This window comes from Pectinophora gossypiella, chromosome 6 (genome assembly GCF_024362695.1).
Source record: "Pectinophora gossypiella chromosome 6, ilPecGoss1.1, whole genome shotgun sequence".
Classification (NCBI taxonomy): domain Eukaryota; kingdom Metazoa; phylum Arthropoda; class Insecta; order Lepidoptera; family Gelechiidae; genus Pectinophora; species Pectinophora gossypiella.
Genome location: NC_065409.1, coordinates 9,035,929 through 9,062,232, shown reverse-complemented (window position 1 = coordinate 9,062,232; position 26,304 = coordinate 9,035,929). Strand labels below are relative to the sequence as shown.

The following is a 26,304-nucleotide window of genomic DNA, read 5'->3' as shown; positions in this document are numbered from 1 at the left end:
AAGCTTTTAAGAGCTTTTTGTTTTGTAATTAATTATGTTTTTATTTACATTCCTTTACCAGTATAATTATATTGTGATTTTAAATCTGTGTTTCGTTTTTGTAACGACTAACAATAATTACTTAATTCGACACACCGCTATTATTTGAAATTAAATAGGATACCAAATGAAACATGCTCACTTAACATAGTTTACGACATTTTGTATCTTTAGATATTTTGTAAATGTTAAAGGATTATCTATTACCAAACACGCAAAATCAAGGTCACATTTTAAACCAGTTACTAAGTATTACGAACTCACGATACTTGATAATTATAATTTAATCCATGAAAGTAAGTTTGTGTAAGACGCGATTGGTACCCTCGCAACTAACAATTATGGTTTAGCATGTAATTGACCTTACAAAGACTAACAAAACTATCAAGGTTAATTTTAGCCCCAATAACCTCGTTCTATTGAAATAGAAAGATCAAAGCTTTCCAAACCCATTTTATTCTTAAGCAAAAGAACAGATAAAATTAGAAATAATAAAAGCACTCTTATAAATAAGAGCAATAAGTTGTAATGGTATTCATCAAGAATCGCTCATGGGCCATCTAAAGAAAAGGTTTTAAATTGTTTCTCGATGTTAATAAATTTTAAACAGATAAACCTGTACATCTCGAGCTCGCGGCTTAAAAAACGAGTATCGTGAGTATAGAATCCAGACGAAAAAAGTAGTCGTGCAACATTTCACAAGGCACAACGGCCCGTTGCACTCGCATTGTGTGCCTTAACAATATCCAGGGCCCTCAGAACACTACACAATAAATACAACACGGCTCGACGTCATTTCAACAAATCAAATGCCATACGCAAACAAACTCAAATCGACTATTCCAGCCAATTTAAATTTTATGCCCTCCCCGGTATTCGCCCGCTGCGGTCTGGCTGGAATAACATTTATTCATAAATATTACTCATAAATGACATTTAACGAAATTAAATTGTTTCTACAGTTTGGCCTTGGGTAAGTAAATAGGTTCTGCGGCGGAATACAGGTTTGGCAGAGCTCCCTCTAGAAAGGCTGTATGCCCGAAAATATTACACTAGTTTATGTACTCATATCCGAGAAAGAAACAATTTGTTTTGTTTGAATTTATAATATGATTAAATCTATTTATTTTAGACTGCGTACAAATCTCATTAAACTTGGAATAAATAAAGCAGACGCTACAAGCGTCTAAAACGATTTTCCTGTTGGCGCAGACGAATTGCTTTCAAAAGTTATTTTTATAAGATACTTCCGTTTCATTTGTCCCTGAAACGTACACGACAAGTTTCTCATTTTTTCGATTGTTGGTGAGTATGGGCCGGGTCACTGGAGTACATCGAGTGCCGCGGTCCCGCAGGGAGGGGTCGCAAACAGGTTATGACCCCGACAAGTTACTCGCCCGAAGCCTTAAATAAAACCAACTTACAAGATCTTACAAACATTCCCAACCTTCCCTGTGCGCACCCTCGGCCCACGGCCGGGGGGAGCCGCCGGGGCTCTAGTTGTGCTGGTTGTAGGCATCGACTCAGTTCTCACTGTCCCGAACCAGGATAAGATAAAAAATATCTCGACGTTAAGTGTGACTTTTAGCTGCACGTGACTTTGAATAAAACGACCAATTACGTAATTTATTACGGTTATAATATAATTCTGCCAGGTGAATGACCGGTGAATTTTCTGCGGTTGAGGTTTTCAACCCTCCCCTTTAAATATCGTTAATACAGATTTATCTGCCCAAGAGATCATCTATTCTTAGAACACTTTTGTATAACTTTATTCTGAACTTAACCTTGCAAGGGAGAAGAATGTTTAATAAAAAAGGAACGATGCAAGTAGAGGTTGACTTTATTTTTATCTTTTGGTTGGTTCATCTCTATGCATTTTCAAGTTCTTTGTCACATAAAAGAAAGTTTAATAGGTATACATATACATATTGTGAGTTTATATTGCTCAGTAGTTGTTTTAACCCTGCTGCGAGTATAACAATGCCGCGATTTGTTTAGATACTTTTTTCCACGCATAAGCAAACGAATATATTTCCACTATTACCACATAATACTCCATTGTTCGTCAGTCCGTGATATTTCTCTGCATTGGAAATGCTTGGACGCTGTCTAAGTGGTACACATAGCTGCCGAAGCATGAATGTCTAGAGAATGCCACAATTCGCAATTAATGTTATGAATCTTAATTCATTCCATTACTCCGGGCTATTTCTCAGTTTTTTGCTCATTGAAGAAGCAAGTTTGTTATTAAGTACTTTTTATTTATATTAATGCATACCTACTAAAAAGCTTTTATGTAGGACAGTCAGTTTGAAAATTCAGTCACGCATCAATAAATTATTTTCTGACACGTCGAAACTGCTACAAAATACTACTTTTTGTTTTCTGATCACCTCGACACTGGCAGAATGGTCGCTCCTAAGCGACCCATTGCCATAATATATAAAAAATACTACTTTTTTAAAAATCTGTTGTATTGTAGATAGAATGAGAGAGCAGCTCAATTAAAGGATCGTAACAGCGTTAAGTATCAACAGCGAGCCAATACGTTGCAAAAACTTGGAGTAATTACTGGTGCTTTACAGGCATTCGGCTCCACTCGGGAAACCCCACAACAATCCTGTGCGTTGCTATTTACAGTTGAAGTGCGTGTAAAAATTCCACAGCATACGAGGGTGCCATGTGCCATGTTTACACGTTACGAAATGAAACCATACATAGTGAGAACACCGCACCGCGCCATCTGGCGCCCATCAACCAATCAAGGGAAAATAAACTTTCTGGGAAAATAAACAAACCTAGTTGCGTATCATAAATAGTCAGTTCTGTTTAATTTAAAATTTTAAACATAACTTTTAGTCAATGTTGATTCTTTTATTCTTCATCATTATGCGTGTAATAGCTGTTGCAGGCGATAATTATGCGTCCGTTATGAAAATGTTCATTTAAAAAAGTAGACGGTTTAAATTCATCTTTTTATATTTCACGCTTTACAAAATTTCGTTCCTAGCTCGTATAAAAATGGTTAGAGCAATATCTCCAACTTAAACTATTCAACAAAAGTTTAATCCTGAGTCGTACAAACAATGTTTAGTGTGAGCGTTGTGTATACAAAAATGAAAATAAAAAGAGACTAAAAATTGTAGAACCGGTTGCGGGCATCGCGGCTCCAAGAGCGTCGGAGGACTGACCTCTGTTGGCCTTGACAGCTGCGCTCGCCGAGCTCTCGCCTGATTCAACCACTAATAACTTCACTACAACATTATAATGCCCATGCAACTACGTTACATTATATCACTGCTTCACTGCTGCACCGCGCTCTCCGCCCGTCCTCTCCTCAAAAACATGATAAGTCGCTGCACATTTGTCTTCACAACACATGCCAGAGCTTTGCTTCACCTATTCTAAGACTTCAGTGTCAAGGTGACAAATTATAACGAGCTTTACCATCGTATTTTACGTCCGAAACAAAGTAAATTGAAGTAATCACATTACGTAACTAGTGAGTTCAATTACCGAGAACAAAATCGGATATTCTATGATTGACGTGTACCACGTAATTAAGCAATTAAAAGCTCCGCGTTGCGAGAATTAACGAGATAGAGCTATATGTCCTTGACATATGGGTTTAATTTATCCTTTTAGAGCTGTTTCCAATGATGTGTTTTATTTCGATTTAAAAATAGTAGAAGCAATACGGTCGGCGAAAAGATAATATTAGTGTTTCATGCTGCTTATAAATACCGCTTGTCTATGTGATTACATCGTGCGTGTCTAACATGACGAATATATTTAATACTTAAAACATAATTATATCTACGACTAATGTCACTATAAAGTCTATCAGGCGGTATCTACATCGATCTTAAAAAGTAAAATAACGCAAAAGGTCTGTCTTGTGACGGTTTATGACTTTACAAACCAAAAATGTTTTTGTAAGTGTGTTATAAGTAAGTATTTTGATTTTTTAAAAAAGCAATTTATTCCTTGAACAAAATACGTATTGACATAAGTGGCTTGCCATAACATCATATCGGCGGAACAATGGGCATTCCAGTGGGGCGGGCCGGGCGGAGGGGGTCCGATCGACATGTCCCGTCCTATTGTGACTAGGGGCTATACGTTTTCCGGACATAGATTTATTAATTAAAATTTAAGTGATATCCGTCGCCTATTCATTCCTCTTTTGTAAGGATGAATTATTTTCTGCGACTTTCCTTTGACTTATGAATTACTTTATATTTAAGGTCACTATTATGAATAAGTTGGTAATCACCCTCCGTGATCTAGTGGTTAGAGAGTTACGCTCACGATCTGGAGATCTGTGTTCGATTCCCGATGGGGACATTGTCGAAATCACTTTGTGAGACTGTCCTTTGTATGGTAAGGACATTGCAGGCTTGAATGACCTGTTTGTCCGAAAAAGTAAGATGATTCCATGTTTCGTAGGGCATATTAAGCCATTGGCCCGGGCTATTAGCCGTAGCACTCCTCCACCAACCCGCAGTGGAGCAGCGTGGTGGAGTATGCTCCATAACCCATCCGGTTGATTGAGGGCCTGTGCCCAGCATTGAGACGTGTATGGGCTGTTTATGTTATGTTAAGGAGGTAATAAAGTATGTAGATTAGTACATTAATATATCTGTCTATACCTGCTTAAAACAGAAAGAGATACGATAATGCAATAATGCAACATGTGTTGTATAGTTTATCTTGACAAATAGGTAGCTACCTACCTATATTCTTAGTATAATTTGTACTTGAAACGCATAAATCAATCATTAAACACGTTTATATTTATAAATTTATTTGAAATACTAGATCGATTCTCAATATCACCGTAAAAAGAAATAAAATAAAACTATTGGTTTGTCTGCAAGGCACGTACGCAACGCAATTGGAAATGTACATAAAAAAAAATACAAGTGCTACATGTATACATAAACTTTTATATCCTATTTATTATTTCTACTACCTTTTTAAAACTCGTTATTATGGCATGAAAAAGAAGATTTTAATCTATACTTATAATAAATCTGTAGAGAGGTCAATTCTGTACATTAAATATTTTTTTAAAATAACTATCAGGGGGTGATAAGTGATCGATACTGATGCCAAAAATGCAATCAGTAAAATTTTTGTCTGTCTGTCTGTCTGTCTGTCTGTCTGTCTGTCTGTCTGTCTGTCTGTCTGTCTGTCTGTATGTTCCTTATAGAAACAAAAACTACTGGACGGATTTTAATGAAACTTGGTACAATTATTCTTCACATTCCTGGACAGGTTATAGTATACTTTTCATCACGCTACAATCAATAGGAGCAGAGTAGTGAAGGGAAATCCTTTTGTATGAAAAATCTAAACCACTCAAGTTAGACGTTTGAAATTTGGCATGCAGGTACCTTAGACACCGTAGAGGTGCACTAAGAAAGGAATTCCCGAAATTCCTACGGGAACGGGAATAAGCGGGAAAATCCTTTTGTATGAAAAATCTAAACCACTCAAGTTAGACGTTTGAAATTTGGCATGCAGGTACCTTAGATAACGTAGAGGTGCACTAAGAAAGGAATTCCCGAAATTCCCACGGGAACGGGAATTAGCGGGAAAATCCTTTTGTATGAAAAATCTAAACCACTCAAGTTAGACGTTTGAAATTTAGCATGCAGATACCTTAGGTACCGTAGAGGTGCACTAAGAAAGGAATTTTCGAAATTCTCACGAGAACGGGAATTAGCGGGAAAATCCTTTTGTATGAAAAATCTAAACCAATCAAGTTAGACGTTTGAAATTTGTCATTCAGATACCTTAAGTACCATAGAGGTGCATTAAGAAAGGAATTCCCGAAATTCCCACGGGAACGGGAATTAACGGGAAAATCCTTTTGTATGAAAAATCTAAACCATTCAAGTAAGATGTTTAAAATTTGGCACGCAGATACCTTAGACACCGTAGAGGTGTACTAAGAAAGGAATTCCCGAAATTTCCACAGGAACGGGAATTAGCGGGAAAATCCTTTTGTATGAAAAATCTAAACCACTCAAGTTAGACGTTTGAAATTTGGCATGCAGGTACTTTAGTAAACTTAAAGCTTAGTTGCAACAGGATATTACAAAATTCCCACGGGAACGGTAGTTAGCGGGAAAAAACATTTGTATGAAAAAATCAAATCTAAATAAAAGGAGAAACTGACTGACTCAGTGACTGACATATCAACGCATAGCCTGAACGGCTAAATGTAGGCATTTGAAATTTGGAAGGGACATAGCTTAGGTACCGTAGAGGTGCACTAAGAAAGGAATTCCCGGAATTCCCACGGGAACGGAAATTAGCGGGAAAATCCTTTTGTATGAAAAATCTAAACCGCTTAAGTTAGACGCTTGAAATTTGGCATGCAGGTACCTTAGTTAACTTAAAGCTTAGTTGCAACAGGATATTGCAAAATTCCCACGGAAACGGGAGTTAGCGGGAAAAAAACATTTGTATGAAAAAATCGAAACCGCGTAAGATAGATGTTTTCAATTCAATTCAATTAAATTATTTATTGCATTCCATGTAGTACAATGGGGTGTTACATAGGCATAGGAACTAAAACATGGACCCTGTAGGGCACAGCAACGTTGAAGGGAAGAGAGGAAGTGTTTATTAAGATTAAAACTCAATGAACAATCAATTAAAAAAAAACAATTCAATCAATTGATTCAATCTAGCATGCATGCATACCTTAGTGAATATAAAGTTTATTTTTGGCTGTATTTTGAAAAATGGGAGTTATTGGGAAAAAAATTGTATGAAAAAATCTAAACTGCATAAGTTAGATGCTTGAAATTTGATATGCACTCCCACACACACAAAGATCTCTCTCTCTTATATAACACGCCACGCGGACGAAGTCGCGGGCAAAAGCTAGTCTAAGTTAAAACAACAGTGGGAAAAACTTTTGGTAAATTAAAAATATGGTTTCCTAAAATGACACATCAAAATACTGGCCTAAATGTAAAAAAAATATTTCATTAATAGCCATTAAATTGACTTTAAGAGTAAAATGTATTTTTTTTGTTTCACGGCTAATGGCGATAAATAACTTCTTTATTGGCCAGTTTCTATACAAATGAGTTTTTTTAATCAAATAAAAGACAGACCGAAATATTTTATGACATTTTGAATTCCATTCCCAATAATGCCGTTAATCTTCTTTGTTAAAAGTTAGAAGAAATATTTTGCAAAATCTGGCAAAACTACGTTGGCATAGAAGTTTACATTAATATATATAATTTATTACAATTAGTTAAATAGATTCTAGACAATGTTATTATTGTTTCTGTAATATGCCTCTAAAGCTTGACATTATCGCAATTGAATACGACTGTATGCGGGCCCGTTTCATTAACTAGTAAATTGTTTTTATAATACAAAGATATCTATCGCTTGCCAGTATTTTATTAACTATGAGTAATGTTACTGCATTCGTAGAAATATGCTTTTGTGGTCGTTACTCAATATTTTATTTGGATAAATAATACCTACCTTGTTGTACAATACACGAAATAAATAAACGTTTAAAGTATTTTTATTGTGTTTTTCGTACTAGGCTAATAGGTTAGGTTAGGTTAGGCAATGCACACAAATGTACTAGGTGTTACTTTTTGCACGTTGTTGAAGTCGAGAGTATGTAAAGTCCCCCGATACCGACCCCGCCGGCGTGGTCGACAATTTCCCTCATTCAGCGCGTATCACTATCTATTCTTTCAAATATTCTTCCTCCCAGACGACGCCCTGAGCTGAGGTTCGCGCCTTACTGGGCACCCTCAGACCTGTTGTCTTAAATTTTGTACCGGGTAAGAGCCCTCGGCGCTCTCCATTTGCCCGGCCAAGTAGTTAATGCCTTCTACGGCAAATCATGATAGTGTGTGGTGATTTGTGGTAACCTTCCAATAGTTTCTTGCAAGGTAAGTCTTTTTTCTGCCATGACTTCTGACTTTCTGAAATTTGCCGCAAATGACATTAGCTACTTGGCTTGAAGCTTATATTGGACAATCTAAGTATTGATATGCACTTAGAGCAGCATCTACCAAGTACTTCTATCAATTTTAAACATTTTATAAGATGTAATATTTTGTTATCCAATGAAACAGCCATCTTGAAGTAATAAGCCGAACCTACGTAAGTTTGTTCAAACCGAAACCGGTTCCTAAGAGAAATTGTTAACTGTACTTAATGACTTACAACCAAACACAAATATTACAAAATGTCGAACGTAATATTAGACATTATAATCATAATAACATCTATAATTATGAAGTACCTTTAAGTTTTGTTATGATCTGTATTGTGTTGGACTGGGAGCAGTAAATAATATAGAAAGCTTCAGCTGCTTATCTTGCCGGGCATGTCGTGAAAACCGACACAGGAATAGAATAGTAGACAAATATCATTATAACCAAATCTGAAAATACTTTATTTTTATTTCACAATAGTAACACAGTTACAGTCAAAATATACACATTATATAAAATAGACAATAGTCAAATAAGCCCCCACGGGTGGATCCGGGCGTAAAGGTCCCCATCACACTTATACCCGCATCACGCGAAAATAGATACGAAATTCGTTGAAAAAAAATAAATAATTAAAGCCATCTTAAATCAAGAAGTGCCGTCTTGCTAGAACGTAGCTGAGCATCATTGACTTTAACTATCGACATAAAACTAAGTAACTATCTTCGGCGATAGATGAGATATTAAAATACGGAACGGAATAGGCTAATTTCCAACTAGTCAAATCAGTTACTTTTTAATAAACGTCAAAAAACAAAATAACTATGGAATTTGTATCAAAAAGCCCACTGTGAGATCATAGAAAAACGTGATAAAATATCGGACTTATTGTTACGTTTCTTTTTATTAAAATTCATAAATAAGTTAAATAAAAAATAGAAAACATTTACGTTAATTTTAAATCTGTCTTTATTTAGAAATCAGAATTTCATAATTTATCTTAAACCTAGTACACGACCCAATTGTTGTTTATTTAACTTAGGTACTTACCTGATAACGGAACGTCGAACCGCAGTAACTATTTATTAATCTGTGGTCTAACTAATAAAAAAAATACCACAACCTACACCCTCTTTGAATAGTGCTCTTCGATGAGACATCTATATTTCAGATATTTCAGTTAGGATTATAAGTTATGATGCCATGACAGACACTGAAGCAGACAGAGGAATAAGTTATTTGCTGAACACTGACTTACCGGGTGAGAGCCCTCAGCGCTTCCCATTTGTCCGGCCTTATCTACTATAAGTCACGTGAAAAAAAAGGAACACTAACTAGCTTAATGCAATATCTAGATAATAATCTTTAAATTCATTTAAAGAAAAAAACATAGTCAGATGGGCTTTCTACATTAGGTTTTGTGAACGCTGATTTAAGGTAGGTATTTTCTTGTTTATTTATAGATATCAGGTATTAAATGACATGTGAAGCATGATTTCCACATGTCACGCCTAGAAAAAATAGGTTTTACGTTTAAACGTAAAACCGTATACCGTAACCGTCGTATTTTTTCTAGGCAGGAATAAACTTAAGTTTATTCCTAGCAATCTTTCATCGATCATTTATTAACGCATAACCTATTATATACTTAACTAAGTAAGTATATTAAATGTGTTCCCCTAGTTATTAAATAACTTGTAATGTATATCTGCATTGGTTTAAAAGATGTGTTGCTGTGGCAGTTTCTTGTCAGTTCTTCTCCTCAGCCACAACACCTTGTGATATGACGTAGATTAAAAATTTTGTTGAATAAATGATTATGATTTCTATCCGATTCTACTACCTCACTACTTACTCTGTGGTCCCTAGTTTGGTTAGGATTTTACAAGCTGATTATCTGATTGTCCTTTTTTTTTTTGACGTGACTTATTGTAGATTTGCCGCAGATGGCATTAACTACTTGGCCGGAGATCATCTGATTGTCCGAAAGTAAGATGATACTTCGGAAGGCACGTTAAGCCGTTGGTCCCGGTTACTACATACTAATGTAAGTAAGTAGTATTTACGTTAGCCGTGTCAGGGGCTCAGTAGTAACCCTGACACCAGAGTTGATGAGGTTGTTACTCCACCTCACAACCCACACGATAGAAGAAGAAGAGAAGACCGCATAAGGAAGTAGATGCAAATAAAACCTCTGGCCTCTGATACTATATAGGATACGCTCCTCATCTTATTAACTTGAGGGTCTGAGTAGCTCTCACCGGATTGATTGTGGATACTTACTTAAAATGAATGTGAACATTTATTGAACAGTAAACCATTTCAAACAACATCTCTGGTCGTTATTATGCATAGAGCCTATATATGCATTGTATATTTTCCTTTTGTGAGTATTCTATTGAGCATGAGTGTAGCCAATTGTAAAGCCAAGTTATCACAAAGTCTTTTGAGCAGAAATAAAGTAATAGCTCCTTTATGAGTTTTTTCTTTTGGTATAATTTATAAATAAGTAAATGAAAGGAAAATCTTAGTACTTTTGCTTGCCTAATATTGAAAACATTTTGGTTTATAGCACATATAAAATACTTATTGTGTGTTAGTAAATAATTACTTACAACAATGAACATAATTATTCTACTCTTATCAATTAAGTTAGCTTAACTTACTTAGCTTAGTATACTTTTTGTCCTTAAAAATCAGAAGCAACTCTTCCTAAATTCTAAGTAAGTAGTTCAGACTTATGTAGTTTTTGTTAGCAATTTCACTGAACTGCGTGAAACATAAACGAGTTTCAATGACGTTACTGCCTCCGTGGTCCAGTGGTTGAGCGTTGGGCTCACGATCCGGAGGCCCCGGGTTCGAATCCCGGTGGGGACATATCACAAAAATGATTTTGTGATCCCTAGTTTGGTTAGGACATTACAGGCTGATCACCTGATTGTCCGAAAGTAAGATGATCCGTGCTTCAGAAGGCACGTTAAGCCGTTGGTCCCGGTTACTACTTACTGATGTAAGTATGTAGTCGTTACATGAGTTATGTCAGGCGCCTTTGGCGGCTCAGTAATAACCCTGACACCGGGGTTGATGGGGTTGGTTTTCTACTTCACAACCCACACGATAAGAAGAAGAAGACAAGCAACTCTTCCTAAATTCTAAGTAGTTCAGTCTGATATAGTTTTTGTTAGCAATTTCACTGAACTGCGTGAAACATAAACGAGTTTCAATGACGTTACGGCTTGGAGTAGGGATTGCGTTTTACAATTCTCAAGTCTACGTGTTCTTGTCAAAACAGCAACAATCATATAAATCGTAGAGGACAATGATGGCGAATTTGCTGATCGCGGTTATATGTATGTAATAATGCAGACTAGGTGATTTAGTACAGGTTTTGCTCGCAAGGATCTATATTTCTTAGTTCGCATCGAGGGAAGACGTTATGACTGAAACTTGAATCGCTGGAATCGTTCCTCTATCAAATATTTTCAGCATATTTGACAGCCACTGCAAAATTCATACTACACTGAAAAAATATTCAGCGAAACTTTGGTTACTAATTACAAAATCAGTGGCTACATAACTTTGTACTACTAATATCATGACTGTTTAGCTTCAAATAATAATCTTGATATAATACATATTACATAACAGTTATATTACTTAGTTATGTAGTCACTCTGTTTTGAAAACAATAACCAAAGTTTTGCTAAATATTTTATCTATGATACTAACTTCAATATTTTTTAAAACAGACATTATTATGACGTCATGGTCATAATACCGAGATGTCATTTTTACTTAAAACAATAAGATTTGCGATAGTGATGTGATACCATTAAATATTACTGTGGGTGTCGATATTTAATTGAATATTTACCAAAATACTAACTTTTTTGATGTGTATATTGCTTTCTAGAAAAAATCTAGAATATAAATCTAGAAAATCCCAATTTAAATTTTTGATTGAGAATAAAATTGCTAAACAATTTTTAGTAGTTAGTGTAAGTATTAATATTTATTTGTTATTAAACACTTTTTTACATGATAATTAGGGACATTCCGGGCTACGTCCCAAAAAAAAAAATACATGGCACTGTACCGATTTTCCTTTGTTTAACCTTCTAATTTCATGGATAACAGATATAATATACATCTTTTAACTTATTTCCAACCAAAACTGCCTTTTTCCAACTGGCTGCTTTTCTTTTTCGTTACTCATCCTTCAGACGGGGTGCACTCCACGTTGCTCCACATTTTATAGCAATTTAGCTGAACAGTATGGAGAACTGACGAAATTTAGGAACACTCAACAGTGTTGCCGCCTATATTTGAGCTTCTTCTTTTCTTTTCTTTTTTGAGTGTTTATCCTCAATGCGCTAGTACTTTATATGTACGAAAACATAATTTTGTTTCAACATACGTTACTTCCACTTCTTCAAACATTAAATGTTTCTGCAATGTAACTTTAGATTACGGTAAGAAATGACTTTTTCAGGCATTTTGTATTAATATTTCATGAATCTCCAAGGTTTTCCTGTTCTCCCAGCAAAAGTAGGTTCACGCACACTAAGGGAAATCCAATTCGCTGGCTCGTCGCGACGCGCGCACACACTCGCCTCTGACTTGAGGGAAAAATAAAATTTCTCGCTAAGTTTATAATGGGAAAACTTTGAGAACCACTTAATTATGTTAATGTTTGAAACAAAATTTTAGAAGAGACGTTTAAACACGGCAATGATTAAATTTAAAAATAATTCCGAATTGTTGTAATTTGCATTTTTGTTTGTCTCTGTGTTATTGCCTCATTTGGGGGAAATGTAACAATATTTTTTCCACTTACAATGAAATTGTTTTCGTAATGTGGTTGCAATAAAATTAAAATTTAATTTTCATTGGCCGAGTGACCGTTCCGTCATGGTCATGATCATCACGGTGAAAATGTATAGAAATGCTCGAGATCGTTCAATTACAAGCAATTATTGTTTCTTTATGCGATGTTATTTAGTTTATTTTTCATTAAGAGCATACCTACTTTCCTTATTTTATGTGAAACATGATATCAACTTTATCATTTAAGTAATTTAGGTGCATGCATGTCCACGAACCTGCATATATCTGAACAGAGATTAAACTTTACTTTCTAATTGCATTTCAGTAGTCGCAATGGGAAATTAATATCGTGAACTAATCAAAGTTTAGTCTACGTTTCTGAAACTAGCTATTCAGTGCACCTACCACCGGTAGCCGTACGCTTACCCATACTAGGTATAGTACTTAATAATACTTAAGTACTTCAAAATCGAATGTTGCATTTTAGTCTTATTTAATTTTGTAGGTCCAAGTACAATACATGTAAGTTGTGAAAATTTTAGTAAACTAAGTACTCTACTCTAAAATATTTATGATCTTTTGTTTCAATAGCTACGTCATCACGGCGGATAGAAGATATAATTCATAAGAGCACTGTTCTGTTTACCCATATGCAGCATGCAGATGCAAACATAAATACAGTAATTAATTCTAACCCGGGAATAATTTTGTATCATCCCAATAACAATTTGTAGAACGTTGCGTAAACAAATGTCTATAATAGAGCTTTAGTCATCAACAACCACAGCGGGACGATCCAAGCGTTGGTACCGCGAGAATATATATTAAAAGGAAATAAATCAACAACATTACCTCATTTTCATTTTAATGAAAATATCATTTCCTTCCAAGGAGGTATATATCCAAACTTTACATCCGTCATTTTGCATGGGCCAACGGTCGAGTGGCGGTGGAAGGGGGGAGGTACTAGGGGGTTCTGCGGCGGGTGGAGCGGCGCCACCCCGCGGTCCCCGCCTCCCCCCACGCGGGATCGATACGTCATTTGAGCTGGTCGCCATGGAGACCGCGAACCGCGCGGGGCGGGCCGCGGCTTGGTTGGCGCTGGGTGCACGGGACCCGCGGAACCCGCGAGCCCGCGGCCTCCAAAATATACGAGTACACAGCCTCATTTGAGCCGCTCGTAAAAATATGTGAGACGACCAGTATACTAGACTTAAGCTAGCATTATAACGAGACTCTATCTCCTCTCTGTTACCTACACTTCTATTTTATAATTGTGAAGAAGAAAATATCACTTGCCTACTTTCAAATTCGTTTTTATCACTAATTCTCATTTCTAGTTTTAAAGTATCCCAATATTACTGCAATATAACTTTCCGTTAAAAGAAATAAAAATAAAGATAGAAGATACGTTATGATAGAGCTCTATAGGTGACTGCAGTAGGGTGTCTATACTAGCTCTACTTGTGTGGACGCTGTTTGGCATCCCGATCTATCTCGTCTGGTGAACACATATATTTGTATTCACTAATAATAGCGCTGTCAGTAAAGATTGCGCAATTTTCTATGTCCTCGATATAATGTAATGGGCAGGTACTTAGTCTAAGCGCTTGTCTTTTTATATAGAACCTACAATGTATATGAGTATTATGAAATTTCTTATGTGCTTAAAGTTCGGCCTGGTAGGTACATAACAAGGTATTCTTGAAACTGAAATACATTACAAATGTTAATTGAAACAGCCAGTACAACCACTTTAAGTTCGACAAATTTTACAAGTTCATCAATAAAATATACAAATAAGCCTCTGGTACAGTTTGGTACAGACTACGGTACTTATAGCCTGCTTAGAAAGACTGATTATCAAAAACGTAATACAAGAGAAAGTTCCAAATAATCTAATAAAACCTTGGAACGTTTTAAAACTGAACAAAACTGTACCTACTTATTATTGTATAATACAACCTACAAATATACAAACTTTCAAATACGTGTATTTGCTTATACAAACAAGAAAGTTAGCGAACAATATAAAAGTAATGGGATAGAACGAAACGGATGACTGAATGCCTGTTGGAGTGAGAGAGACAGAGTTATTCAAATTGAGGGTACATATTTCTACATAGGTAACAAATAGCTTGTTGAGAATAATGTGGATATACCGATTCGTCCTGGTTTTATATAAATCAGTAAGTAATGACATGTACTCCTAAGACGTTAGGGTCTAAAATAAGTAAATTAGAAAAAAAAAAACAATTAAGTACTTAAAAAAATATACTTAGTCTTTTAATTATTATTATTATTTATTATTGTAGAGCAGAACAGTCTTATAAATACTTTTAATTAATTAAGTATATTGTGTAAAACCAGATTGAAACATGACGATTTGCATCTCTGATTTAAACTTCCATTACATTTGAGTTCTATCTCAATAACCGGGAGTAATGGCCTATTATGCGGAATGAATCCTCAAACTTCCACTGAAAACGGTTTATGGGGAGCTTTACTTAATCGATCTTTAGTGTTTTAACGTCACTTGTGTGTGTTTATAATCATTATTAGTTTGAAACAAACTGTAAACAACTTTATTACGGCTGCTTTAGTAGATATTTAAAGCTACGTTTTACATTACTTGTATCCTTTTTGTCGTTTGAGTAGATGTTAGAAATTGATAAAAAGCTGTTAAATAATTTATGTGAGGAACCCAAGAACGGAATTCCCATGTTATGATTATTGAACAAAAAGTAGAAAAGTTGAAGAGAGTTGCTCCTGCAACTTCAAGAACAGGTATTTACACTGTTTGAATATGTAGGTTGTACAGGTAGTTTGAGATTATTTTCTGGAAATTTGTCTAAGTATAAAGGAATTAATCGTTTTTGCTTATTACAAATAATATACTTAATTATCTCTAACTAAATATTTTATATTGTAAAATCTGAGACATAAATGCACGTATTTCTAAGGAGTACTTATAATAAATTACATTACTTATTAAAAAAATACTCTTCACATTTTTTTTCCTTTTAGCATCACAACGTGTAGGTACCTGAATCATTTATTCTTATGCATTCTTTATCAGTAATATAAGTACTTAATTATTTTTATTTTCAGATAAATTATTTTTACGACAGGATATTGCTGAAGAAATATTTTCGAATAAATTATTAAGTTTTCAAACCATTTTGCCACTTGGCGCTATTTTTGTAACATAGGGCGCCATCTAGCGGGTAACATACGAAGTTTTACGTTTCATTTTGAGGTTGGTTACTGGGAGCTTCAAGCTTTTGCCGTTGTTGTCGCTTCAACGATCAACTGCGGAGCGTGGACCGGCCTATTGACCGCTGAAGATACTAGGAAGTCGTAGCTTATATTGAATTTAAATTCATAATAATAATACATGTACTTAGTGATTATGATTATTATCAAATATCACATCTGTGATGCATCATCTATTTTTCTCTATAGTTTTCATAAAAGCTACAGTTGATCTTGTGAGAAGTTCCGGTTGATGCAGCAAGTTGATTAATAAAATAAGTATGCCTTGATTAGCTTACTAATAAGGGCGCTATCGGTCGCCGTGGTCCAGTGGTTGACCGTTGGGCTCACGATCCGGAGGTCCTGGGTTCGAATACCGGTGGGGACATATCACAAAAATCACTTTGTGATCTCTAGTTTGGTTAGGACATTACAGGCTGATCACCTGATTGTCCAAAAAGTAAGTTGATCCGTGCTTCGGAAGGCACGTTAAGCCGTTGGTCCCTGTTACTACTTACTGATGTAAGTACGTAGTCGTTACATGAGTCATGTCAGGGGCCTTTGGCGGCTCAATAGTAACCCTGACACCAGGGTTGATGAGGTTGGTAATCCACCTCACAACCCACATGATAGAAGATTACTGAAATGCTTTCGGACGTTAGATGATAGTTAAGTAACACTGAACAATATAACATAAGTTCACGACTGTATCCTAATTGGGGTAGTCAGTGGTATAAATCCATCTAGCTATGGCTATGGATGTTGTGACACCTCAACCAAACAAAAGCTCTCTAGCTTAGCTCAGCGAAGGGTGGGTTCGTCTAGATGAGCTATTTTTTTTTGAGCTTTTTGATAAGGAACGTCAAAGACAAAAAGTTGATTTGACTCTGCAGAACGTAGAAGTAGAGTAGGTAGTAAGTAAGGAAACACAGTTCATTTGAGATATTTTATTTAAAACTCATTTGCACAGTTGCACAGACAGCTAAACCGTAGCTAGACTCGGTAAAATATAATTAAAAGAAAAAAAATAGACTTCAATTAAATACTTTGATTGAAATTTTGTATTTTTTTTAATTGAGTTCATCACCGCCACGGTTATAACCAATAATTTTATTACTATTGCTACAACTTTAAATAAATAAGAAATATAACTACAACCTGCAATCACAGGAGGAGATCGGTACGAATAAATGCAATCGTTTTTATGCAAGTATCCTATCCAGAGAACGATCGCAAAGTCCTAACAGACTTCCGTACCCATCTCGATCTGTTTATTTATATTTAATATTCTACCAGCACTTTAATATCAAAAGTTACAAAAGATCCTACAATATGTTTTTATCAATTTATCATATTGTAAAACTCTTTACAAAACGATTTAAAATATCGGCCACTAGCTATCACTAAATAAGTGCCAGTAAAATGGTACGCTTCATGAGTTGAAGAAAACAAGTCGGCTGAGGGTCGCTTTCTGCAAGGCATGCGGCGCACGCGCAGCGGAAAAGCGCCGGCCAAGGCCGCGCAGGCGTCGACCGGCACTTTTCTTTAACATTGGGCCTTCGTTTTACTTCTAAATTATAATAGTCACTGGTCTCAAAACATGGCTTAAGTACTATACACCTAAAATATATAAATTATTACAAATTAAGTAAGGCATTTACAACATCAGGGATCCTTATAACTTACTTCATATTTACACGATACTAGATGTTTTACTGTAACATCGTGTAAAAATAAAGAATTGACTAAACTTATACCGGTAAAACAATTAAGTTTACATATAAAATGGTCAAGAATTCGGCGATCTAATGACCTACGAAGCTTGAGTGCGCGTTAAATTTATTTAGATATATAACTGTGAGTAGGTATACAGCTTCACTTTGGTCAGTAAAAATTACTTTTAATGACATTCACAAAATTTTGAACATCTTTATCATAAAGGCATAGTCGTTTACAACTTAGCACTACCGTTTGGCACTGACTTTTTGTTACAAAGATAAATAATTAAATAAATTAGCCTTAATTGAAGACTCGATAAATCGTATAAATTCAGGTTAGAAATCATTATTTAACAGTTTAATCACAGTCATAATTGATGCAATATTAAGTTGTGCGTGCCACGACACTTTATGAAAAGTATAATAAAAATATATCGAATACTACATATGACACGAAATCTTATACTACTCCGTCGGGATAATTTGAGCATTATTCTTGTGCATTGAAGAGTAGATGAAAAGATTATCACATAGGTGACGACCTATCTTTGTGATGACGACGAGTACGAGTTAGTTGGCGCGGTGTGTGAGGTATTTCACCTTCGTCGCTTCGCGGATACAGCAGCCGCTATCATTTGTCTTAACATCGGCTCCGGCGTGCACGCTTTGGGATCACATTTCATTTGACCGTCTCCTCCACATCTGAAATACAAAAATGATGTTTGATCAGATGTTGTTTAAATAAAGTATTTATATAATACGTGTAATAAGGTGGTTCAGAATGTATAATTGATTGATTACTTACGTGCAATGAAGACATGGTCCTGAAGATGCGCGGACTACTTCTCCGACCTTGTATGTGTGTCCCTTTATTTGGCAACCTCTTCTTTGCGCCGCGCCCTTGTAGGCATGGGGCAAGAAATGGGGCGGCAGCGTGGTCGTCGTTGTCGTGGTTGTCGTAGTGACGTTGAGCGTTGTAGCCATCGATACAGGGCATTCGTATCGAGGACAGCAGAAACCTTGGATTGGCTCCTCATGGCAACCATGAATTGGCGGAGGACAACTTTGTTGAAGACAAATAATATCACTTCTGAAGCAGAAACAGAAGTCGCAAGGATCGTCTCTCGGGATTTGTTGCGCAGACACATAAACTTTTCCTCCATAACGGCATGTTCCAGGTCCAAACGCTTGATCTTCTTCTCCGTAGTCTGGTTCCTGATTATAACCTCCCATACCAGATGGCGGGAAGTGACTTTCCTCCTCTGGAGGAAGTGCTTCGTCGGTGGGTGGTAACTCATCTGGTTTGGAAACTTCGGGTGCAGATGTTGATGATACTGTTTCACTGGGTTTCTCCTCAGGTTTGGTAAATTTATCAATTGGTTCAGCGGATTGAGTTGTAGTTTCTTCTGCAACTTTAGCTGTTGTAATTTTAGTCGCAGTTGTAACAGGAATAAATTCTTCTTCAGGGGCAGTGGTTTCAACAGGCATATCTTGTGGTTTTTCTGCAGTATCTTTTTCAGGTTGAGATGGAATTTCTGCGATAGGCTTGTCTTTTTCAACAGGAGTTGTAATATGCTCATTATCATCAGATATTTCAGTGGGTGTAGTGCTTTCTTGTTCTTTATCTTGTTCGGGTACACCATACTTGTCTTCGAGTGTGGGCTTCTCAGATGGAACTGAGCTAATTACTCCAGTTGTTGTTTCACTCTCTGGCAACGATGGTTCAGTTATTCTTTCAGGTGTTTCCTCAGGAGATGCCGGTGTAGTCTGAGGTCCCTCTGTACCTGCTGGAGTTTCTTCTTTTTCAGGCTGATCTCTTTCAATAGGTGGTATTTGAGTTTGTTTTTCGTCACTTGGTATTGTTTCTGTTGATTCGCCAGTCACTTGAGGTTCTTCAGACCCTTCTTCAAGTCGTTGAGTTGTTGGTTCTTCAAATGGTGAACTAGTAGATAGTTCTTCATCAATTTTATGAGTATGCTCCTCTAACTCCACCAAATAAGGTGTAGTTTCAGAATGATCTGATTCAGGTTTAGATGTAGAAATTGTTTCTTGAGGCATTATTTCCTTGTCCTCAGTAGGTTGCGTTACAGGCATCTTTGTACTAAATTCAAGAGGAGATATAGTTGTTTCTGGTGATTCTGCAGGTGCAGATTCCTGTTCTTTAGTAACCAAAACTTCCGAATCTGCTTCTGTCACTTCAGATTTTTCAGTTGATGGTTCTTGAGTTGGTTCTGTAACCTTTTGTGCTTGCTCTGTCTCTTTTTCTTCATGTTCTGTTTCCATTTCTGTTGTTGGAATTTCTGAACGCTCTGTAGTTATGCCCGCTGGTTTATCTGGTTCAGAAGTTACAAGAGTAGCTGGTGACTCTGTGTATATTTCTTTGGATGGAATCTCAGTTATTGTTGGTGTAGGAGTTTCTTCCTTTTCAGTGTCAGGTCCTTGTGTTTGAGATGTTTCCGTACTGAACAAACCTGACACTTCTGTGCTGATTTCTTCTGGTTTAGTTGGTTCGGGTCTCTCTCTCAAAATTTCTTTCGTGGTTAGTTCGATTGGAGAAGCCGTTGTCAATTCCTGTTCAGAGACACTAGTTTCTGGTCCTCTAGTAGTAGTATCCTTTTCAACGTTAGTTGGTTCGGTTATGTCATGCGTTTCCGCTGAAGAAACTGGTATCTCTGTATCGTGTTCGGGACCTTCAGTTGCTTCAGACGAAACCTTATCGCCGGTATCTAACATAGTTTCCTGTTCTGGTTTTGTAGTAGTCTTTTCGTCTGTTGGCATTTCCGGAATAACAGTAGGCAGTTCACTTGGCATAACGTCTGTACTAAATACTTCTGGAGCTTCTGTTGCGATTTCTTGTTGTTTAGTGGGCGTGTATTCATCTTCACCTGGTAGTTTAGGTTCTTCCGTGCTGATTTCATATTCTTCCGTTATTGCAGGTTGTTTAACGTCAGTTATTGGTGTAATTTCCTTTTCTGCTGTTGATTGCAACATTGGCACACTAGTAGTTACTTCGTGAGGCTGTACAGACGGAGATTCTGTTTCGTAAGAACTTTCTTTATCTTCAGTAGGAGATGTTCCCTCTGTGCTGAACGGAGTTTTTGTACTGCCTCCCTGTTGATCGGTAACAATATGTTCAACTGGTACAGCAACAGTAGGCGCTGGTGTTACAGTTATAGGTTCCTGTTTATCTGTGACTTCCGTTTCCTTTTCTGGTATACTTTCGGTTACTGTTTCCATACTTGTGGCTTTTTCAGTAACAAGAGAATGAGGAGCTTCAGTAATTGTTTTTTCTGGCTGAGATGAGGGGAATGAAGAAAGATCAGTTTCCGTTTTCTCTGTTGTGACTTCTTCTTTTTCTTCTGTTTCTGATTTTGTGACATCTTCTGAAACTGGCGCCTGGTGAGTGGTAATATCTATTAGTTCCTTTTCAGTCACTTGTGACGGCGTATGTTCAGTTGAAATTTTATCTGGAATAGATGGCTGTGGTGCAGTGATTTCCGTCACACCTTCTGTTTGTGGTTCAGTAACATGTGGTTGAGCAATTCCTTCTTCCATTGGAATTCTTGCTGTGGTCTGAACATCAGATTCATCTGATTTTCGAGTAATTGTCTCCGTGGTGTCTAATATCTCTGGAGCTTTTGTTTTAGTTTCTTCTAAATCAGGAATCACTGTCGTTTTCGCTGAATCGTCTTCCTTATCACCAGACCGTTCAGGAAGTTTAGCAGGTGCTTCTTCTGTAGTTTCTGGTGTAATTAATATTTCAGGAGCTGTAGTTCCTTCAACAGTTGGAGCTTCTGTCTTTTCTTGTTCAACAATGGGAGTTTCTTGATCAGGTATTCTTTCAAATGAAGTGGTTGTTTGTTGAGGTTCATAGTCTAATGGAGATTTCGTAGAGATTTCTTGTTCCTCAGTTTCGATTTCAACCGCGATATCTGGCTGTTTAGTTCCCGTTTCAGGAGTTTCATAGATTGGTGATTCTGTCACTGTAACTCCAACTACAGATGCTTCAGTTGATTTAGGCTGATTAGAAGACTTTTCAGTTGTCTCTGTACGTAAAATTTCTGATGTTGATGTTTCTACAGGTTCTTCATGAGTTTGTTTTCCTGGCTCCTCAGTAGGCATCTTGTAATCAGTTACAAGAACACCAAAGGCGGTAGTAGCCTGATCTTCGTCAACCCTATGTATTTCAGGTTCCTTTGTAGTCTCTTCCATTTTGGTAACTTCAACATCTGGTTCTTCAGTACGTGTTTCGTCGTGGCCTTCTTTAGGTAACTCTGTTGATGTGACTGTTACTTCATCAGATGGCTCCTTTGGTTTTTCTGTTTGTTGTTCTTGAGATTCAGTAACTTGTTGTGGACTTTCAGTCTCCATGATAACTGGCTTAGTTTCTGTTACCTGTTGTGGTTCTGTCACCGGTATATCAAATTTGTCCGTGACCAAGCCTTCGCCTTCAGATTTTGGAGTTGTACTAACGTGTTCAGTAGCAGGGACTTCTGTTGTTATGTCAGTCTTCATTTCTTCTTCTTTATCTATTGGTTCACCGGAGCCCTCAGATGACAGATCTGGTGTAAGTGTAGTAATTTCATCCATTGGAGCCTTTGTTACTTTGTCTTCTTCGTCTGCCACAGGAGTCTCATGTCCAGGTTGATCGGTTACCTTTTCTTCAGGTGTTACTTCAGATGAAGCTATTTCAGGTAATGTCGTATGGTCTTCTCCTTCTTTAGTAACAAATGATGAACTAGTTGTTTGTTCACTTTCAGGGGTTTCAGTGCTTAATGGCTCAGGGTGCGCAGTGGTCTGTGTGGGGGATACAGGTTCTCGTTGCATGCACTCATCACCGGTGCATACAGGTACAATTTTATCTTCACTTTCTGCACATTTTCCATCCTTGCAGTCAGCAGACGTTTTTTCTGGAGTTTCTGGGGTTTTGCAGTCGTCTTGTCCAGTACAAAGATCTTTTTCTGGTACTGGTGAAGTCGTAATTTTACACTCTCCTTTACTACAGTCTTCTTTGACTTCGGTAGCTGTGACTGGGATTTCAACTCGCCTGCATTCCTCTTCATTTTCACATGGTTGAGGTATGTCTTTGGATGGCGTGGAGTCTGGTGCCACTGCACAACTGTCACCTTCACATGGGGGCTGAACTTCTTGAATTTCTTTGCAGTCCTCTTTATTCTCACAGGTAGCCGTATCTTTAACTGGTACAACTGTGTCTGGTGCGACTGTATCTGGTGCAACTGTATGTGGTGCAGCTGTATCTGGTGCAGTTGTATCTGGTGCAACTGTATCCGGCGCAGCTGTATCTGGTGGGACTGTATCTGGTGCAGCTGTATCTGGTGCAACGGTGTCTGGTGCAGCTGTATCTGGTGCAACTGTATCTGGTGCAACTGTATCTGGTGCAACTGTATCTGGTGCAATTGTATCTGGTGCAACTGTATGTGGTGCATCTGTGTCTGGTGCAACTGTATCTGGTTCAGCTGTATGTGGCGCAACTGTATCTGGTGCAGCTGTATCTGGTGCAGCTGTATCTGGTGCAAATGTAGTTGGTGCAGCTGTGTCTGGTGCAACTGTATCTGGTGCAGCTGTATCTGGTGCAGCTGTATCTGGTGCAACTGTGTATGGTGCAGCTGTATCTGGAGCAACTGTATCTGGTGCAGCTGTATCTGGTGCAACCGTATCTGGTGCAGCTGTATCTGGTGCAATGTCTGGTTTAATTCCACAGTTATCTCCTTCACACGGCGAGACTGATGGTGTTTCGCAACCGCCTTCTTTGTCACAAGTTTGTCCCTGTATAGTAGTGCATGATTCATTATCACACGGTGTTGGAACATGAGTTGATTTGCAGTCTTCGGGGTTATCGCATGGCTTAGAAATTTCTTTGGAAGGTATTTCTTGTTCCTTAATTGGTGGGAGTGGTAAATCGCATTTACCATCAGTGCAACTTTCTGCTGGTTGTGTACATTTGGCACCGATACATTCTTCTGGAGTCTCAGGTAATAATAATTGAGTATCATTGCAGCCATTGCTTCCACAATCAGTATCTCCGATTCTTTCAGGTATTTTGGATGCTTCGGTTGTTGGTTGGACGTCAATAGCTCCGCATTGATCGCCACTACATTCCACTGAAGTAGACTGCATGGGACTCTCTGTACCGGACATTTGACTGTGTGGTTGTGGTGGAATTGTTTCTTTACCATGATCACACACATACGTAGGACAACAGGATTCTGGTGTATCGTATCTTAATTGACAGTTGTCCATATATTCAGGTTGTGGACTACATATTATCGGATCGCATTTTATGATACTACTGACGCATTTACAACCAGAGTGACACTTATTGGAACTAGGTACAACGCTATCATTTTTGTAGGTTACACCTTCGAGGAGGCAATCACCTTCGCCAGGAATTCTGCCTGGAGATTGCTCTTCATCAATTTCGTTATCTTCTGGGTTAATTGTAGTAGCTTCTGGTAGCTCCTGTTTATCAGTAGCAGATGTAATCTCACTTTCAGGAGCAACAGAGGCAGATGATTCTTTGTCATCGACGTGAGCAAACGTGGATAATTCCATAATAGGTTCAGTTGTTGTTTCCTTCAACTGTGTCGTCTTTTCCTCTACGTCTTGTTCTGGTATCTGGGTAGTTGTTCGTTCTAAGTCATGTTCAATTGGTTGCCTTATAGGAGTTTCACTACTAGGAGTAACAATTTCTTTAGTTACGTCCATTTCCACGGTAATCGGTATGTCAGTATCCTTTTGTGTAACGCTTTCTGTGAAAGCTGAAGTTTCATCATCTTGTCTCCTGTGAGGTGATTCAGTGGTTACAGCATCTTCTTCAAGTTTAGGAACCTTCGTTGATGACTCTGGCCTATCTGGCTGTTCTTTCTCCGCAGTGGGTGATTCTGTTGATTCAAGATCAGTTCTTGCAGTAGTCTTTTCTAAAATAGAAGGTTCACTACTTTCCTTTTCAGGTACTGCACTAGTCATGGTCTCTTCTTGTGTAATAATTGGCGTCTCTGTGACGTCACTAGGTGTAGTTTTGTCGTAAACATATGGTTCAGTACTTTCTTTCTCTGAAACTGTACTTTGTTCACTAATCAAGACAGATTCAGTAACATCCAGTTTATCTCTTGGCGTACTTTCTAGGATAGTTGGCTCGGTTCTAACTTCTTCGGTAATTTCGCTAGATGTAGTTTCTTGTTCTGCAATTGCCATTTTTTCTGTTGTTACCTCATCTTTAGCTGACGTTCCTCTTGTTTCCTTCAAATCAGTTTCAGTAACTTGTTCGCTTTGTGTTGTAGTTACAATAGAAGGTTGAGAACTTTCTTCATGTACTATTTCACTTGTAGTAGTTGCTGCTTGTTCTTGTTCGGTTACTGGTGGCTGCTCAGTAGCCTCAAAACCATCCGTTACTGTAAACGTTTCTGTCTTTTCAGTCGTTGCAGATTCAACGAGTGGAACTTGAGTTTCATCTTCATGTAAGACAGGTAACTCTGTTACCTTTTCCTCACTCTTAGGTGTAGTTTCTTTGATCGACGATTCAGTACTTTCTTCTTCTAATTTAGTAGTAGCTGAAGTACTTTGTTCCTCGAGTAACGTTGATTCTGTTGGTTTCATTTCAATTACAGGGGTTTCATCTATTTCTGTTGGTGGTGCACCACTTGCTTCGCCTTCAACTTTAGGGGTTGTAATTTCTTCACTAGTTATATATTCTGTAATCTTCGCTTGGTCAGGTAAAGTAGTTTTCTCTTTTACAGAAGATTCAGTACTTTCTCCTTCATCATGATCACTTGGCACTGTATTAAGATACTTATCAGGTTCTGTCGTTAATTTTGCAGTTTCATCAGAAACAGGAGTCTGTGTAGTTTTCGGAATGAACTCTCCTTGTTCTGTTAGTCCAAGTTTTTCATCTAATTCTGTTGTGTCGATATCTGGTTGACTTGTGCTTAGCGGTTTTTCAGGTATTTCTTCCTCTCCACTGCCTTCAATATCCGTAGCAAATGTTGGCATTAAGGTAATTTCATCATCATTTCTATATCCACTACCTTCAACACTTACTCTTCTAGAAGGTAACATTGTTGTTGATTCTTCGAAAGGCAGTTCTGTTGTAGGTCCTGGAGTAAGCTCATCACCTTCACAAATGTATGTGTCAGGGCAGCAATGGCCTGCACGTGGAGGCACAGAAGTACAGTTTTTGCCTTCGTTTTCCATAGGCGTACCACATTCTTGTACGACGCAGACGATATCACCTTTCATGCAATAACAATGTTCACATGGTTTATCCGTTTTAATTAAAGCACCGTCCTCATACAGTTGTCCATTTTCAACGCAATCCTTCCTAGCAGGTGGCGGTGTTGTGGTGATTTCTGTTGGTGCTATCGTTGTCAACAGGAATCCAGGCGTCGGCCGCACTGTAGTGGTCATGTCATCAAGTAACGGTATTTCATCTTCAGGGTGATCTGTAAATTAAA

General features: G+C 37.5%; 1 protein-coding gene across 1 annotated transcript in view; it reads right to left on the bottom strand.

The window, feature by feature from the left end:
* Positions 1 to 17,047: 17,047 nt before the first annotated feature.
* Positions 17,048 to 26,304, bottom strand: part of LOC126367887 (mucin-2) — a 38,961-nt gene continuing 29,704 nt past the window's right edge. Inside the window, exons 6-7 of the mRNA XM_050011665.1 lie at positions 18,639 to 26,292; positions 17,048 to 18,535 (exon numbers count right to left, since the gene is read on the bottom strand). Coding sequence (XP_049867622.1) covers positions 18,430 to 18,535; positions 18,639 to 26,292 — 7,760 coding nt within the window. The 3' untranslated portion in view covers positions 17,048 to 18,429. The remainder of the gene's footprint in view (positions 18,536 to 18,638; positions 26,293 to 26,304) is intronic.